General features: G+C 32.5%; 1 protein-coding gene across 1 annotated transcript; it reads left to right on the top strand.

Annotated features, from left to right (window-relative positions):
• Positions 1 to 1,811: 1,811 nt before the first annotated feature.
• Positions 1,812 to 10,088, top strand: LOC134695426 (uncharacterized). The gene is made up of 3 exons (XM_063556675.1): positions 1,812 to 1,917; positions 9,122 to 9,247; positions 9,849 to 10,088. The coding sequence occupies exons 1-3, from the start codon at positions 1,857 to 1,859 to the stop codon at positions 10,085 to 10,087; spliced, it is 426 nt and encodes a 141-aa protein (XP_063412745.1). The 5' UTR covers positions 1,812 to 1,856; the 3' UTR covers position 10,088.
• The last annotated feature ends 6,205 nt before the right edge of the window (positions 10,089 to 16,293 follow it).

The raw sequence follows: 16,293 nt of genomic DNA on the forward strand, positions 1-16,293 counted from the left end.
GGTCTTGACATTCAAGCAAAATGGAAAAAAGACTTTGTTGTGTATATAATAAGCGTTTTTCAAATGAGAGAAGGTGAAGAAAAACGTGCGTATAAAAAATTAACTAACAAAAATATGTCCCAACTTTTCAATCGACGATGACAAATTATCTCCATCCTGGCCTGGGTCCACCCTTGTCGTGTTTAGAAGCATCTAGGTAGCATTTTGTTTATATTATCAGATTCCATTTAATTTTGCCGTCTGTCTTCAATTTATGAGTTTTGTTGTCTTAACTTCGCCACTTTTTTCTTTTATGATTTTTTTTTACAACAAATAAATCGGAATGTGCCATATACATGTAGACATCAACCTAACCAAATAGCATAACATAGTTCAGGGCAACCAATGTGTCTTCAACGCAGCGTGAAAAGCATGCATCCTATGACAATCTTCGGAATCAGCTGACCCCTTGACCAACAATATGTACTAGTTCAGTGATATTTGACGTATCACTATATACTTCGAAACATATAAATGAACTAAAATTTACTTCAAAACGTATTGGAGATTTATTGTAAATCTTTAACTGCTTAGACTTTTATATGTATTGCTTTGACTATTTTATATATTTTGACAGTTGTATAAAATCAGAAAAAAAACCATTACCAATACTAGTATTACCAAACTAATTTAACACTACTTCCGGATTATAATCCATGGATATTTCCTTTCATTGATCATGCCTCGAGTGTACAATACTAAAAGCAAACAAATCGAATCAATTGCAGAGACATTCCAATAATTTCTCTTTACTTTACATCAGCTATGGGACCGAATCGATCAGAGAGAACTTAATTTGTTTCATCGCAGAGATCAAAACCAATCATTTGGCAGATAACAAGCGATGAACTATCAATAACTTGTGTATTGGAAAGGAAATATTCTTTATCCTTAATGTGTTTCAGGATTTGGAAAAACTGCAGACAAATTAGAAGCTAACAATTAGCAGTGATGATGCACCGAGGTTACATGTATTTTCAAGATTTAGTAAATTAGATTATGGAAAAACTGCAGACACATTATAAGCTCTCAATTACATGTAACATGCGACGTGACTATTTTCAAGATTCGGTAAACCACATTGAATGACGAATAAATCAGAATATATAAAACAAAATCAGTGCTGTTTATGCTAATATAGAGATTTTGTGATTCTACGTTTATAATTGATCGGAAATACAGGATTCGACGAAACAAAATACTTTATGAAGTTCATACTATCACTTAGTTAAGTATGTTTATGAATTAATTGTGTCGTGTATGACTTTCACGAACTTTGTAAGTACATGCGATTGATTTGACGAGAAGCAGTTATTTAAATTTAAAACTCATAATTTTTTTTATACAGTGTTGAAGTTAAGAACAATCGGAAATATTTTTTTTAGGACATTTGACTATTAAAGCCATTGCAAATGGAATTATTTTGAATAACTCAATGTATATGTCAAAATAACGTTGACATTGATAAGCCATTAAAAGGAATAGCTACTCTACTTCGAAAGGGATTGGTCTTTCATTACAAAAGAAATTTCGTTAAAGAAACATGTTAATCGTAGTTCAATTTAGTGGGCTACTGCTTTGCAAAATCAAAGTCTGTATGTGAACAGATACAATGTATAAAGAAGGAAGTTGAATTTGCCGTAAGCAAGTATTGATATATGATGTCGTTATTTTTGCTGCAGCCCATGTGACTTTGACAACAAATGTCAATATTCCAATATATTAACTTATGTAACAAATATCCCCCTTGCTGTTACTTTCAATTACAGTTCATTCAAAAAGAAAGTAGAAATGAAAATATGAGTGCAAGATATTGAATGGAGATATTTATGGAAGTTTTAATCATATTTGCAGTGGTCATGGTCTATTTATGTACAGGTTTGTGTATTAATACATGTACTATTTAACGACAATAACACATTTGCCAAAGATCGAAAGATTCATGTATATAGTTTGTAAAGGTAGGCCGAATTAAGAGGGAAGACCATGGTTCAGGGAGATAACTCTTTAGATCAGTTATGCGTTTGTAAAAAGTCAAGTATCATCAATGTAGTTTAAGCATTTACCTGAAAAAGATGGGAAATAATCTAACATAGAAGCTTAGAATATATTTATAAAAATGTTTGACACAAACGTACTGATGATTTTAAGAGTTATTTCCCTTAACCTAGGTCTACCTCCTTTTAACAAATAACAAATTAGACTAAAAAAGCAGAAAACAAACAAACACAAATGTTGTGCAGAAAAGGTGGTAGACCACCTTAATTCTCCTAAATGTATTTGTCGGTACTTTGTGAACATGTTTACTCCTTGCTAGTCGCTTCTCATCGAAAGAAAACCACTATAAAATTGAAACGGTTGCAATAATTTAAACTATTGTAGTACAGTCGACATGAGTGCTAAGCATATAAGATACATTTTAATCTAAGTGTAAGTGGTATACATCTGTGAATGAAATTAGTAAATATATATTCATGATTTGAAAATCACTTATCAGTTTACAAGACTATAGTTGACCCCTATAGACGCTTTTTATGTTCTTTTTTGTTTCGTTTGGTTGCTGTCTTATAACATAAAAAGAACTAGAAGCTATTTAGATTTAATCAATCCGTTTCATCCCGCTACATGCTGGTGTGCTTTACCAATGACAAAGTCAGAAAGTCAGCTGTTATATATAATAATTGATAATTTTGTCAAATTCGTAATTTGGCGCCAAAGACAGATATGTAAATTCTCTAAAACATTTGATGACAACTGTCTTATCCAGACTAGTTTAGAGCAAGATGTATAGCCAGTTGACTATTGTTGAAGGACGTTTTTGCCATATCTAAAACCATGCAGCAAAAGCTCGGTCCTATGATTAATTCAAAGACATTATATAGAATTTGTAATCTTATGTAATGGCCTTTTTTATGTAGTATACTGTTACATAATGTTTCCTGAAAGTTGAGTGTGTCTTTGTCGAGTTATCTAGCATACTCACAAGGCAACTCACTAGCGTAGCATTTAACAACTATGTCCTGGACCAATTCGGGGCCTCGAACGGCCCAAGACTGCCAGCATACAGACTTTATTCGTGCACTGCCCGCAGAACAAAGCTACGCTCTAGCGCTGGACACTAGACTACATAAGATGAATTAATATCTGAAAACCCGATAAATTGTCTTTAAATATTTAAGTGGACCGGTATGTCACAACCATTAGACAATGCCTACCATTTAACCGAATATAAAAGTTATTTTCACTAATGTTAAAAGTCTCGAAGGTATTTTTCCTCATTTAAATCCTTGACAACCGTAAAGTCGTTAGCTATCGGAAACAAATAATAGATTGCAGTGCGTACATGCTATAGAATTCTCATGTCTAAGCAACTTATTTAATTTGTATTGACAAAGTCTTCTATTCAGAATAAAGTGATACAGTTGTTGACAGTTTACATTGTAATGTTGAAACAAGTAATAGAATGTAGTCTATAGGAATTCCCATTACGCTGTGGCTTATTTAATTTGTAGTGACAAAATATTCGATTTGATTTTCAAATAGAGTAAAGAAAAATCAGTTGTTTGAAAGATTGCACCATAATTTTGACACTAGTAATAGGTTGCAACTACAGAAATTCACATTACTTTGCGACTTATTTATTTTGTTTTAACAAAGTAATCGATTTCATGCAAGTAAAGGCTTTAAGCGATACAGTTGTTAAAAGTTTGCATTATGGTGTTGAAAAAATTAATTGGTTGCATTCTACAGAAATTTACATTACTTTGCGACTTATTTAACCTATTTTAAGAAAGTATTAGATTCCATGCAAGTAAAGGCTTTACAGCTAATTTCCTAATGCATGTAAAGCAAAACTTTGGTTGGCTTGCTTGCTTTGATTTTATATTTTTTTATAAAAGCTTTGTAAATAAGATTGACATCTTTAAACAATATATATAGCCAAGGCTCCGTGTTGAAGGCCTTACTTTAACCTATAATGGTTTACTTTTTATATTGTTACTTGGATGGAGAGTTGTCTCATTCCTATATCTATAATTTAACCTACATATATAATATTTTAATTTAATTTGGTATTATATATATATCCTATTGATTGTACAATATAAAAACAAAGCAAGCAAGCTAACTAAAGTCTTGATCTACATGCTCTAGGAAATTAGTTGTAAGCGATGCAGATGTTAAACGTTTGCTTTATAATGTTGAGACAAGTAATATTAGAATGCAGCCTACAGAAATTTCCATTTCTCTGAAACTTATTTGATTTGTATTGAGAACGTATTCTATTCAGAATAAAGCAATGAAGTTGTAAAAGTTTCACAATACACAAGTAATAGTCGTGACTTATTTAATTTGTATAAACAACATGTTAGATTCAATGCAAATAAAACCAGTACCAATACCAGATATTTGCAAACGAGTGCCCCCAATGACCTCTTAAGAGGGGACCCGCTCCAGTCATGCTTGAGTGATTCGCTAAAGTAATAAAATAAGTGTGACCGGAACCTGGATTTACCGCTAAATTCGCCTGCGAAAGCGATACAGTTGTTTAAAAATAGTCGCATTATAATAGATTGAAGTCCTGAAAAATCGCACTAGTCTACGACTTATTGCCAAAAAATCGATTCCAAATAAAGCGATACAGTCGTTTACAATTTGCAACATAATGTTGACACAAGACATGAAAACAGAATCATTGTCGATAGAAATGTAAGTGCCACTACGGTTAAGGGTATTCATAGATTTTTTTTAAATGTATATTATTTGAATTTTTGTTCAAACTACCAACGATTTTTACATTAACCCATGGTCATGATCGTCCAGATGTAAATTACATAAAATGCACGATGAAAGTCTGAATGAGGGAATAACTCCATAATCTTCACTTAATTTTATTATATTTTTCATTTCACTTCATTTCTTTTCCAAATTATACATGTTATTTAACAACTTTTATGTTTTGCATGAAATTTCTTAAAACTTGATCATATTCCTTAACATTATTATGATGTTCCAGTAATAAAACGTATCTAATCACCACTACCCCTTCCATTGTATAAATGTACGCATCTGTCACGTACTCTTTCCAATTCATAAAACTCGATATAGAGAAAACGTACAACTTCAAAACGGAAACTATTTTAGGGTTAATATGTCATAGACTTCTGGGAAATTTCAAATTCTTATGTTCTTTTTTTCAAACAGTTTTACCAATCCTATTTAAGAAATTGAATGCTTCTTTTTGTAAATTCATTGGGGTGTAGACCACGTGTTATCATGAATGAAAAGTTTTATAGAGTGATGCAGTTGCTTTAGGAATAACACGTGGTACATAAAATGTGACTATATATATAGTGTCATAAGAATAAGAATAATTCTTATGACACTTCATTGTAATCAGCAGTAACATGCTGTGTTACTTTGCCAGACCATGTGTGGTAAACCGTTACACCTTAATATCGAAGCATTAGTTGCAATCTAGGAACACTCGGCTAAGAAAATGTTTCCATCGATTCTATTTTTCTTGTTTCATCTCTCTCAAATGATATTCTACACTTTATTATCTTCTCTAGTAATAAATCCATATAATTGAAGACAACGGTCTGTTGAAAGCTAGTAATGAGATGTATCTAACATTTTCATTATTTGTAAATCTCCCAAGAGAAGAGTCAAATTGATTTCTTCAACAATAGTAATTCGTATTCTTTTTTTTTGTATTAAAGCAAATAGGAAAATGTTGCAAGAGATTAGTTGATCTCCTCAATAATAGAAATAAGAAGATGTGGTGTGAGTGCTTATGAGACAACTCTCCACGGTATCCAAGTCACAATGTGTAAAAATTAAACAGGTCAAAGTACGGCCTTCAACACGGAGTTTTGTCACAAACCAAACAGGTTGCTATAAAGGGCCTCAAAATTACCAGAATGAAACCATTCAGACAGGAAAACCAACGGCCTAATCTATATAAAAACGGGAAAAAAACGATGAACCACATCAACAAACGACAAATAAACTACTGAACATCAGATTTCTAAGAACATTTCGATCAGAAATTGTTTCCATCGATTCTATATATTCCTCTGTGTAATTAGGCAGCGCGTTATCCGACTGAGCTACAGAAGTTCTTCCTCAGCTTATCCGCTTACGGTTGACTAAGAATCTACCACATTTTCTAAGTGAAGCAATCCCGTCATACAGGTACAATGTCGCTACCCAACCAAAGAAAAGAAAACAACCCAAAGCCACCAATAGGTCTTCAATGCCGAGCGGAGAATATCAAAACCTTGAGGCAGGCTAAAGCTGGCCTCTAAACAAAAATGTGTACTTGTGCAGGTACAGGGGGCTCACTAAAACTCAAAAACATATAAAAAGCAAAAAAAACAGAGTATGTACCCAATTTACGGATACAGTATCGTCATTTTTTAAACTCTGACACGTTATCGCGTTCTTTTTTCATTGTTCTTATTTGCCACCGGATATTACAACCACCTTTGTTTTTCGGTCTCTTGTGTTGTTATTATGGGCATCATGTTATCATGTCTGTGCGTCCGTCCGTTCGTTCGTTCGTCTGTTCTTTCATCCGCCTGGTCTGTCCCGCTTCAGGTTTAAGTTTTTGGTCGAGGTAGTTTTTGATAAAGTAGTTGAAGTCCAATTTACTTGAAACTTAGTACACATGTTCTCTATGATATAATCTTTCTAGTTTTAATGCCGATTTCGAGTTTTTATCCCATTTTCACGGTCCACTTAAAATAGCAAATGATAGTGTGGATGGGACATGTGTGTACTGTAGACACATTCTTGCTTATTTTGTCGACTGGAGGAATTATACGGACTTAACAAACTACGACAGCAAACAATACATAGTGGGTCTCATTGGGGTCTTAGCGTGACGCGGGATTGCTGATTTTTCGTAAGGGTGAAACGTGAAAGTCAAATTATTGTGTCGTGAAAACGGGAGATGAGGTCTTGCGGGACCCTGGAAATGACAAAAAAATGAGAATTGCTTACGTACATAATGTAAGCGGGATACAGGAATCTGACAAAACAGAAAGCGGGATCCGGGATTGGAACCCCCCAATGACACCCCCTACATAACATAATCGTTAGCTTAATATCTTCCTAAACATTGTTTTTAAAAGTTAACGGAAGGTCAAAATAGAAATCCGTGAATATGAATAATTTGATTTAATTCAATTCATTACAAATGTACATTATAACCGATTGTTATCGATAGAGTTCATTGTTTTACGTTGTTAAAATACTTATCATCAATGGGTTAAATATTGACAAATATGCATGCATCAGAAACATTAATGTACAGCTGTTAAGTGTCCATGATTGTACCTTTGTTACGCGATCTGATCTTAATCCTTAATGTCTTTTACCGTATTTTAATATTCTTGATTATATATGCGATGGAAAAAGATATATAACTAGCTTAATTCATACTCAAACCTATTTTACATTAATTAAACAAAAAATCAAAAAAACGTTCAGTTTTGATTTCGATATTTGAGAATTATAAATCTGCCTAGCAGAAGTAGTGTTACTCAGTGGCGGATCCAGACATTTCAGACTCCTACATAATCGTATCATCTTCATAGAAAGAAATAGTATTTCATTATTTATAAAAACAAGAAGATATGTGGTATAATTTCCCAGTGAGACAACTCTTCACAAGAGATCAACACAATACACCACTGTCAGAAAGTGCTCTTTCCATATATAGGAAATCGTTATTTCTTTCGGAAAGCTGAATAAACAACGTATGCAATTCCAATAACACGCCGTGGTGATGATAGCTTCAGTTTCTTTAATGTTCCAGACAATTAAATCTAAAATTAGATTAGTTTGACAGTAATACTTTGGAATATAGTCCCTTGTGGTCTTACATAACTTGTAAGAAATCACATTTAGGTATTTGGATATAACACGTAACGTTTGCTTCAACGCTTTACGTCTGAATTTCCCGTGTCACGATGAGGCTCCACAGGGAATACACGCTGTAGTTGTAAGCTATCAAAATAAATGATTGATAGGAAAAATAAAATTAGATCATGGCAACCATAAAACATTATTCTTTCAGGTGTTAAGATTAAAAAATATATATATATTTTTTTCGTTTATTCGTTTCATTGGTGTCTAATTAGGCGGTCGGAGACTGTGATGTGTTTGGTGTGCTAAACTTGGTCTATGTAAAACATAACTTTTGTTCGCACAAATTGAGTTAAAGTTGAGAATGGAAATAGGGAATAATATTATGTCAAAAAGACAACAACCCGAGAAAAAAGGCAGATAACAGCCAAAGGCCACCAATGGGTATTCAACGCAGCGAGAAACTCCCGTAACCGGATATATAGCATGTGCTTTTTTTCTTTTGTAGAAAACTGAATGATCCTTAATTTTTTTTTTATGAAATTTCTATTGTATGATAGATATATTAATGTAAATATTTAACATTTAACAAAGCCAATGTTAATACATTTGAAATGGGTATGTAGGTATATTTATGTAGAAAAGACAGCAACTCATCGATACAAACGCATCAATTTATTAATGTTTCCGAATCACAGTAATGAGTTGTAGGTAATATTTGTACTAGTGTTTACATAAAACGTTCTGATTTGATTTATTGTAATGCAACCATTAACATATGGTTTGTTCATCGGTTTTAGGTACGAACAAAATACATTTGATATAGCTTATGATACTATTATGCATGTAAACAAATGAAAAACACCGAAAGATACCGTAGAAACTCTTGAATTCGTGAATGACTTTTAAGAATTCAGTTACAACCGTTTCATGCATGCTTAAGATGTTAATTAGAATGTTGCGTGATATGCATATGTGTCTCACTTTGTACTTGATCGACTAATTCCGAGCAAACCAGACTGTTCTCTTAATCTTTACCACCAAGTGCTAAGTGTTTTCTTTTTAAAGTTTTTGGCTAATTAGGTGTGATCCTCATACTGTTACTGGTACATGTGTTCGATTTAAAATAAATAAGAGTTATCTTCCATGTGTGAAAACTTAATTGATTCATTAACAGTAACAGTAATGTTATTGTTTTTTTTTCTTTCAGATTGTCATGGACTCATGTGCTATAAATGTGAAAACGAACGAAACAATTTTCTGTGCGTAGGAGAATATAATCTGAAGCAATGTGATTCAGGATTCGATACTTGCCAGACAACAGTGTCATACTCAGGTAATTATGATCTAAAGCAAAGTGATTCATTTGTGATTCAGGAATTGATACTTGGCAGACAACATTGTCATACTCAGGTTAATATAATCATAAGCAATATGATCCATTTGTGATTCATTATTCGATGCTTGTAAGAAAACATTGTCATACTCAGGTATACTATAATTTGAAGCAATGTGCCATTTGTGATTCAGAAATCTATTCTTGTAAGACGACATTGTCATACTCAGTTATAACAGGATTCGATACTTGTAAGACAAGGTTGTCATATCCAATATTTTATGGTAATATTCTTTACAAAGCACAAAAATGTCGGCATTCATATCAAAAGCTAGAAAAACTTTCAAAAAGACTTATTCGGAAAGCATAAGTTGTGATACTGTTGTCAGATCATTAAGGATTTCATATTTAGAAATACTTGGTCTAGTTATCAAACAGCCACTATAAAAACGTCATAGTAATCACATAATAAATATTAAAAAAAAACTCGAGGAGGCTCAGTAATTTTTACGTACATTCTAGTACGAAATTTCCAAAATTATAATTTACAATGGTTTAACATGTTCAGTAATGTGTTTATCTATTTTCGTTTTTTTTACAGAGGTAAGCGAACAGCTTTCAATAATTAAGACATGTACGAAAAATTCATCGTGTCACCTGCAAATAAAAGAACATTCGGAATCCGTCCCATGTGATCAAACCGGAAGTAGTTGGATATGCACCACGTGTTGTAATGAGGACGCATGTAATTTAAACACTGCAACCAGTAAAGCCTCGTTCTCATTTGTTCTGTCATATATGAATATATTTTTGTATTTAAGCATTAAATGTATTATATAAATTTTACTTATTTATCTATATTGTAGTCCTGTGGTGTTGTGTTGTCATTTTGATGTTATATTTCACATGGCAATAAAAGTGCGAGGTTTGCATGCCACAAAACCAGGTTCAACCCACCATTTTTTCCTTTAAAAATGTCCTTTACCAAGTCATGAATATGGCCATGGTTATAATATAGTTCGTCTCTGTGTGTGTTACATTTTAACGTTGCGTCGTTTGTTTTCTCTTATTTTTGAGTGTAAATTCACATTGCAATAAGACTTGTCACGGTACTTGTCTGTCCAAAATTCATGTATTTGGTTTTGATGTTATATTTGTTATTCTCGTGGGATTTTGTCTGATGCTCGGTCCGTTTCTGTGTATGTTACATTTTAGTGTTATGTCAATGTTCTCCTCTTATATTTAATGTGTTTCCCTCGGTTTTAGTTTGTTACCCCGATTTTGTTTTTTGACCATGGATTTATGAGTTTTGAACAGCGGTATACTACTGTTGCCTTTATTTACTCTGTGTTTATCGATCATTGTATGTTCACAATGAGCAATCTTATGGTACAGTGACATGTTTTTATCGAATGAATATAATATATCTGCATAATTTTATTTTCCGTCTATAAAGAAATAAAATAAAAAATGTGGTGCACATTGAAAACAACCCATACAAACATGCGCTCAGAACACAGAGTATAATTTAGTTTTTCCCTAAACAACAAGATTGTGGTCCCTTTGAGTAGAAAGCAATCTGGCACTGATATATGCTTTTGAACTGTAATTCTTATTATTTGCCTACACGAGAGTCTGGATTGTTATATATATTTTTTTTTATTATATAAAACAACACACACACACACACACATACAACCCCGATTTTCAGATTGTGCCTCAATTGTTAAAGTGAAAAAATCCGCAAAACAAGATAATATATATAGGTGTGGCCTTATGTTGAACTGTAACAACGCTGTCCCAGTTTAAGGGAACAATGCTTGGTGTCAGCAGTCTTATTTGATCCCGGTGCATCATGCATACCTTTGCCTGTCCCAAGTCAGGAGCCTATGAACCAGTTCTCGTTTGTTGCTGAATATTATATTTGATTTTCATCTTGTAAATATAAAATATAAAAAAAGAACATGTGTGGTATGATTGCGGTATGAGACAACTGTCCACATGAGACCAAAATGACACAGACATTAACAATTATAGGTCACCGCACGGCCTATACAATGAGCCCATACCGCATATTCAGCTATAAAAGGCCCCGATATGACAATGTAAAACAATTCAAACGAGAAAACTAACGGTCTTATTTATATAAAAGAATGAACAAAAAACAAATATGTCACACACAAACGAACGACAACCATTGTGTTGTGTACATAACTCAGGTTGTTCGTTGTCTTGTTGCACATTTTGTATTTCGTGTCCTTTTAAAGCTTACAATGCGGTATGTGGTTTGCTTATTGTCGAATGCCGTAAGATGGCCTACATTTGTTACATTCTACGTCAATTCATCTCTGGTGCATGCAGCGTTGTATTTTATCATTAATTTGGCACACGAACATCTTTCTTTTTCTTTTTTTTTTTAAATCTACTAGTATTTGATTTTTATTTGCTTACATGTAACAGTGTCAGTGTAATTGCTCAGCGTGACCTACTGTAACCCATAACTACATGGAGCTGCATGGTCAGTATATTGAATGGACTGTCATAGGTATTTTTAAACGCATTGTAAAATATTTCGATTTCTTCTACAAGAGGAAATTCATACACAAAGATATTAAAGCACGTTAAAAACTTTGTAAAATATTGTTTTGTCATGGATAAGGCCATGCCTTATAGTACATGTATATCTATTTCGACTAACAACTAAGTTTGACGATCTCATGCATGTTAAAAATAACAAAATAGTAAACTGTACCCATATCCGGGATAACAAAATGCGATATTAAATGTTCATGCAAAATTAATAATAAGATTTCAGCTAATACATGTAACAACTATATTACATTGGAACACAGGACAACCATGTCCTGCTTTGGACAGGCACATAGCGACTTTGACCGCACGTAAGACGCGGGTGAGCTACAGCGGGTCTCTCGACCTTGCTCATTTTTGTTTATTTTACTTTACGTGGGACTTTTACTCGATTTTTGTTCAGTCATGCAAGGAAATCCTCGCTAAAAATTCCGGTCGACATCCTACGGCACCCATTAGTAGTTAAAGATTTGATTTCGATCATTCAACAAATTTATTTATGACCTTCATATACGTGTTGATTAGAACACAGCCATACACCAAATGGTCAATATTATTTATCATCCATGTAATTTGGTGTATAGGGTGTTTGCAGAATTTCAACGGAGGCAATTTCTTGGCATGTTGACTTTATCCGTATACTAGTAACCATGTGGCTTTCTTTTGTCTCCGTCTGCAGGCAAAGATGTTTATAGCAAACATTGATATGCGTTATATCTCATTTTGAGGTACAACTCTTTATAATTATTATTAACATACATTTTTTTTTTATTAAATAATTAATTAAATATGGAACAGAAACTTCAAAAAAACATCACGTTGCTTTGAAACAAATTCAGCAAAAATAAAAACAAATCTAACTGTTTTAAATTGTTATTTTTTATATCTTATCAATCTCCTTTAAAGACCCCTGATTGATTTTACGCGCTTAACAATGTAAATTTCGTTCATGGCATTTAATAGGATTCTAAAAATAGACAAAACCATATTACTCTTTAACCAAGAGGCAAGACTGTCCAAGATGTCGTGCGTGAAAGTTATATTCGCTCTATGTTTCGTGGAAGGTTAGTTTTATAAGTTTTACTTATCTTTTCAAAACAGTAAAGATAATAAATATTAATAGAGACTAGCCATTGTGTACATATACTAAGGGGAAACTTCGTGCAAAGCATTATTATTCATTGTTTCATTGCATTTAACAGAAAAAGGGGGTTTTATGGCAAATTTTTGTAGAAAATCCACAGACTTTAGTACTGAGAATTTGGTTATAAAATTCATTACATAGACTACTTACTATGTTTTCTATAATGTGCTAGCGTTTATTGTTTGCAAAAAGTCCTAAACAACATTTGAATTCCAAAATTACTCGTGCTGAGTAACGAAAGTCGAGCGCACCTTAAAAGGTTTACTTGAATTAGTACATATTTATATTTGATTTTCAAAATTACCAATATCTAAATTTAAAATTGTTTAAAGGAAATCATTGCATGCAATAATCCTCTATCTTTCAAACACTACATTGCCAACTATGAGAATACAAGGGGAAATGCAGTTTATTTTCTATAAAATTTCTATATGTTTAGCATTGAGTCAACACAATCCACGGACCAGGAGGCGTAGAGGTCGTACATCCACTTATTTGCTTCTCTGTTTCAAAATAACAAGCCTTTTAAAAGCTCGTTACAAATTAATTGTATATATAGATAAAGGAACTGAAAAAGAAGAAAACATGAAGTGCGTTTTCGAGATATATAAGCCATTGATTTTTTTTTTCATTTATCTAACATTCGCACCTTTTTTTTCTTTCAAAAACTAAAAAAAAAAAATAACAAGGATAATATAAGATTTAAAAAAGTCTTTTTCAATAATATAAATAGAAATAACGAAAAGAAAAGTAAGGGTTAGCTGGCAAAATGTTTACAGGCAATATCATAGATAAAAATCAGGGATGTCTAATATCTAACAAAAAGTTAAAAACAAACAATAATTGCGAACATCCTTAAACTTTTGTTCTTCATCAGGACAATAAACAAACAAAACTTAATCCATAATTTATTCATATGCATGTAAGATGAAATTCGTCGTCTGAATTAGACATTAATGCATTGATTTACATTGTTCAACTTATTTCTGGTTATTACTGGACTGGTCATCTTCTTGCATAAATTAAAGATTCACCATTACAGCAGATGTGGGCTTTATTTCACACGCAATTGTATACATGTATATACTAAGCTAAAATTAGAAATAATATGAGAAACTTAATTATTTTCTTAGTTTTCGGCGTACTTCTCATGATCGGAGTCCAACAAATTGGATACAATTTAGACATATTTGATGCACGACCTGAACAGTCCATACTTGACGTTAGAGGTAAGTATCCATTTTTATTCAAAGGAGGAATCATGTTGTTTCCATGTAGTTTACCTGGTAACGATTTGATATATTCACAGTGATTGATGTTTTCAATTTTTTTTTTACTCTCGAAAGTCGCAAAAATAAATCGCACGCGAAAATTAGTTGGTTTACTGTACATGCTAGACGCACACAAATAGACATCAACAGTTCCACTGCTCCTCTTTTTTAAAAAAATAGTCTAAAGAAGTTACCTCACTGTAAAATTAGTTGAATACACGTATTTCCCTAATTTGTGTAGTTTAAGGCCTGTATTGTTTTTTTTTAACTGTTTGCTCATGTATTTTTATTGAGTTTTAAATTCATAATATTGTTAGTGCATATACACACATATATAAATCATATATCTTATATTGTGTGTTTAAGTAAATTTATGAAAATCTTGAATAATACTGATGTATACGTTTATGGTATCAATATCAGTTTATAATGTATTGGTAAACATAGAATTGGCTTATGACTTGTCACCTGCATCTTTATTTCATTTATATGTTCTTTTAATATTATAATTGTCTGTATTTGGATAACGTCTCTATTGTGCTCTTTCCAATAAAATATTGAAATTGAAATTGAGTTTTACTAGTACATTCTAATTAACGGATCTTGTACAATGTATGCTGTTATTGAATGCTTGAGCAAACATTTATACAAACAAATCAAGTAAGCCAACCAAACCTTTAAACTACATACATTAGGAAAATAGCTGTAAGTAAAATTGCCAACATGTAAATATTTAGCAAAGAGTACCGATAACGCATCCGAACAGATTTTTGTCCAATTTCCCATGAATTTAAACGCGACGACCTCACTTTCAGTTTGGCACCACTCGATAATTTAAGTATGATAACACGATGACATATAGATTCCATCACTGCAACACGTTTGTTACGATATTGCTCCACTCGAGACAGTTAAATTTGAAGCGAGGCGTGCCCTTTAAAAAATAATTAAAAAAACCGGTCGAGAGTGGAGAAATATCGTTTTCCCGAGTTATAGTGGTGAAATCTATAACTGTGGATTTTAAAAGCTCACTAAAGCTAGTGTTACTTTTATAACTTTGTATCGATTTGATTTCTTTCCTTCTCTCTCTCATATCTATTTTCTTGTTTCATACAGCCGGAGAGCTGTAGACAGAAGGCAAAGGTTTTTTTTATTAATTTTTTTTTAGTTAAATGGTTATACGTTTAATCATTACACGCAAATTCGTGAAGCGTTTCATATTTTTTTAGTGAAATGTTTGCTGCAAGTCCAACATTTTTTGCTCCAATTCTAAATAAACTTTTCAACTATACTTTTGAAAGTGGAACTTTTCCTGATACTTTGGCAGATGGTATTGTTATTGCTGTTCCTAAGAGTGGAGATTTGACCGATCCAAATAACTATCGACCCATTGTTTTAGTGAGCGTCTTATCAAAACTGTTCACGTCTATTCTAACTACTCGATTACTAGAATGGTCCGAGGACGAAGATAAACTAATCGACAATCAATTTGGCTTTCGTCCTGGACATTCAACTATTAATGCTATTTTTGTTTTACATGGTATAATTGTACATATTCTTCAACAAAAAACGAAACTATACTGCGCTTTCGTTGACTTTCGAAAAGCGTTCGATAAATTAAGCAGGAGAATTTTGATTTATAAATTACTTCGCAATGGAGTCAGCAGTAAATTTGTGGTCATAATTAAATCAATTTATACGTCTGTGCGTCTTCGAGTAAGATCTGGTGGACTTCTTTCAGATGCCTTTGACAATTTATTAGGAGTAAAACAAATCGAACCTTTATCTCCTTTATTATTCCTCTATTTTATTAATGATATTATTGAAGATATAACTGTTACAGATAATGAAGATGTAGTGAACCTGAACGGTCTTTTAATTTATTTGATACTTTTTGCAGACGACACTGTCTTATTTGCCAAATCTGCCAAACTTCTTCAACAGCTACTTGACAACCTATCCAAATACTGTAGAAAATGGAACATAGAAGTTAACACTGATAAAACTAAGATAGTTGTGTTTAGAAATGGATGGCAACCTGT

Source organism: Mytilus trossulus, chromosome 13 (genome assembly GCF_036588685.1).
Source record: "Mytilus trossulus isolate FHL-02 chromosome 13, PNRI_Mtr1.1.1.hap1, whole genome shotgun sequence".
In the NCBI taxonomy this organism is placed as follows: domain Eukaryota; kingdom Metazoa; phylum Mollusca; class Bivalvia; order Mytilida; family Mytilidae; genus Mytilus; species Mytilus trossulus.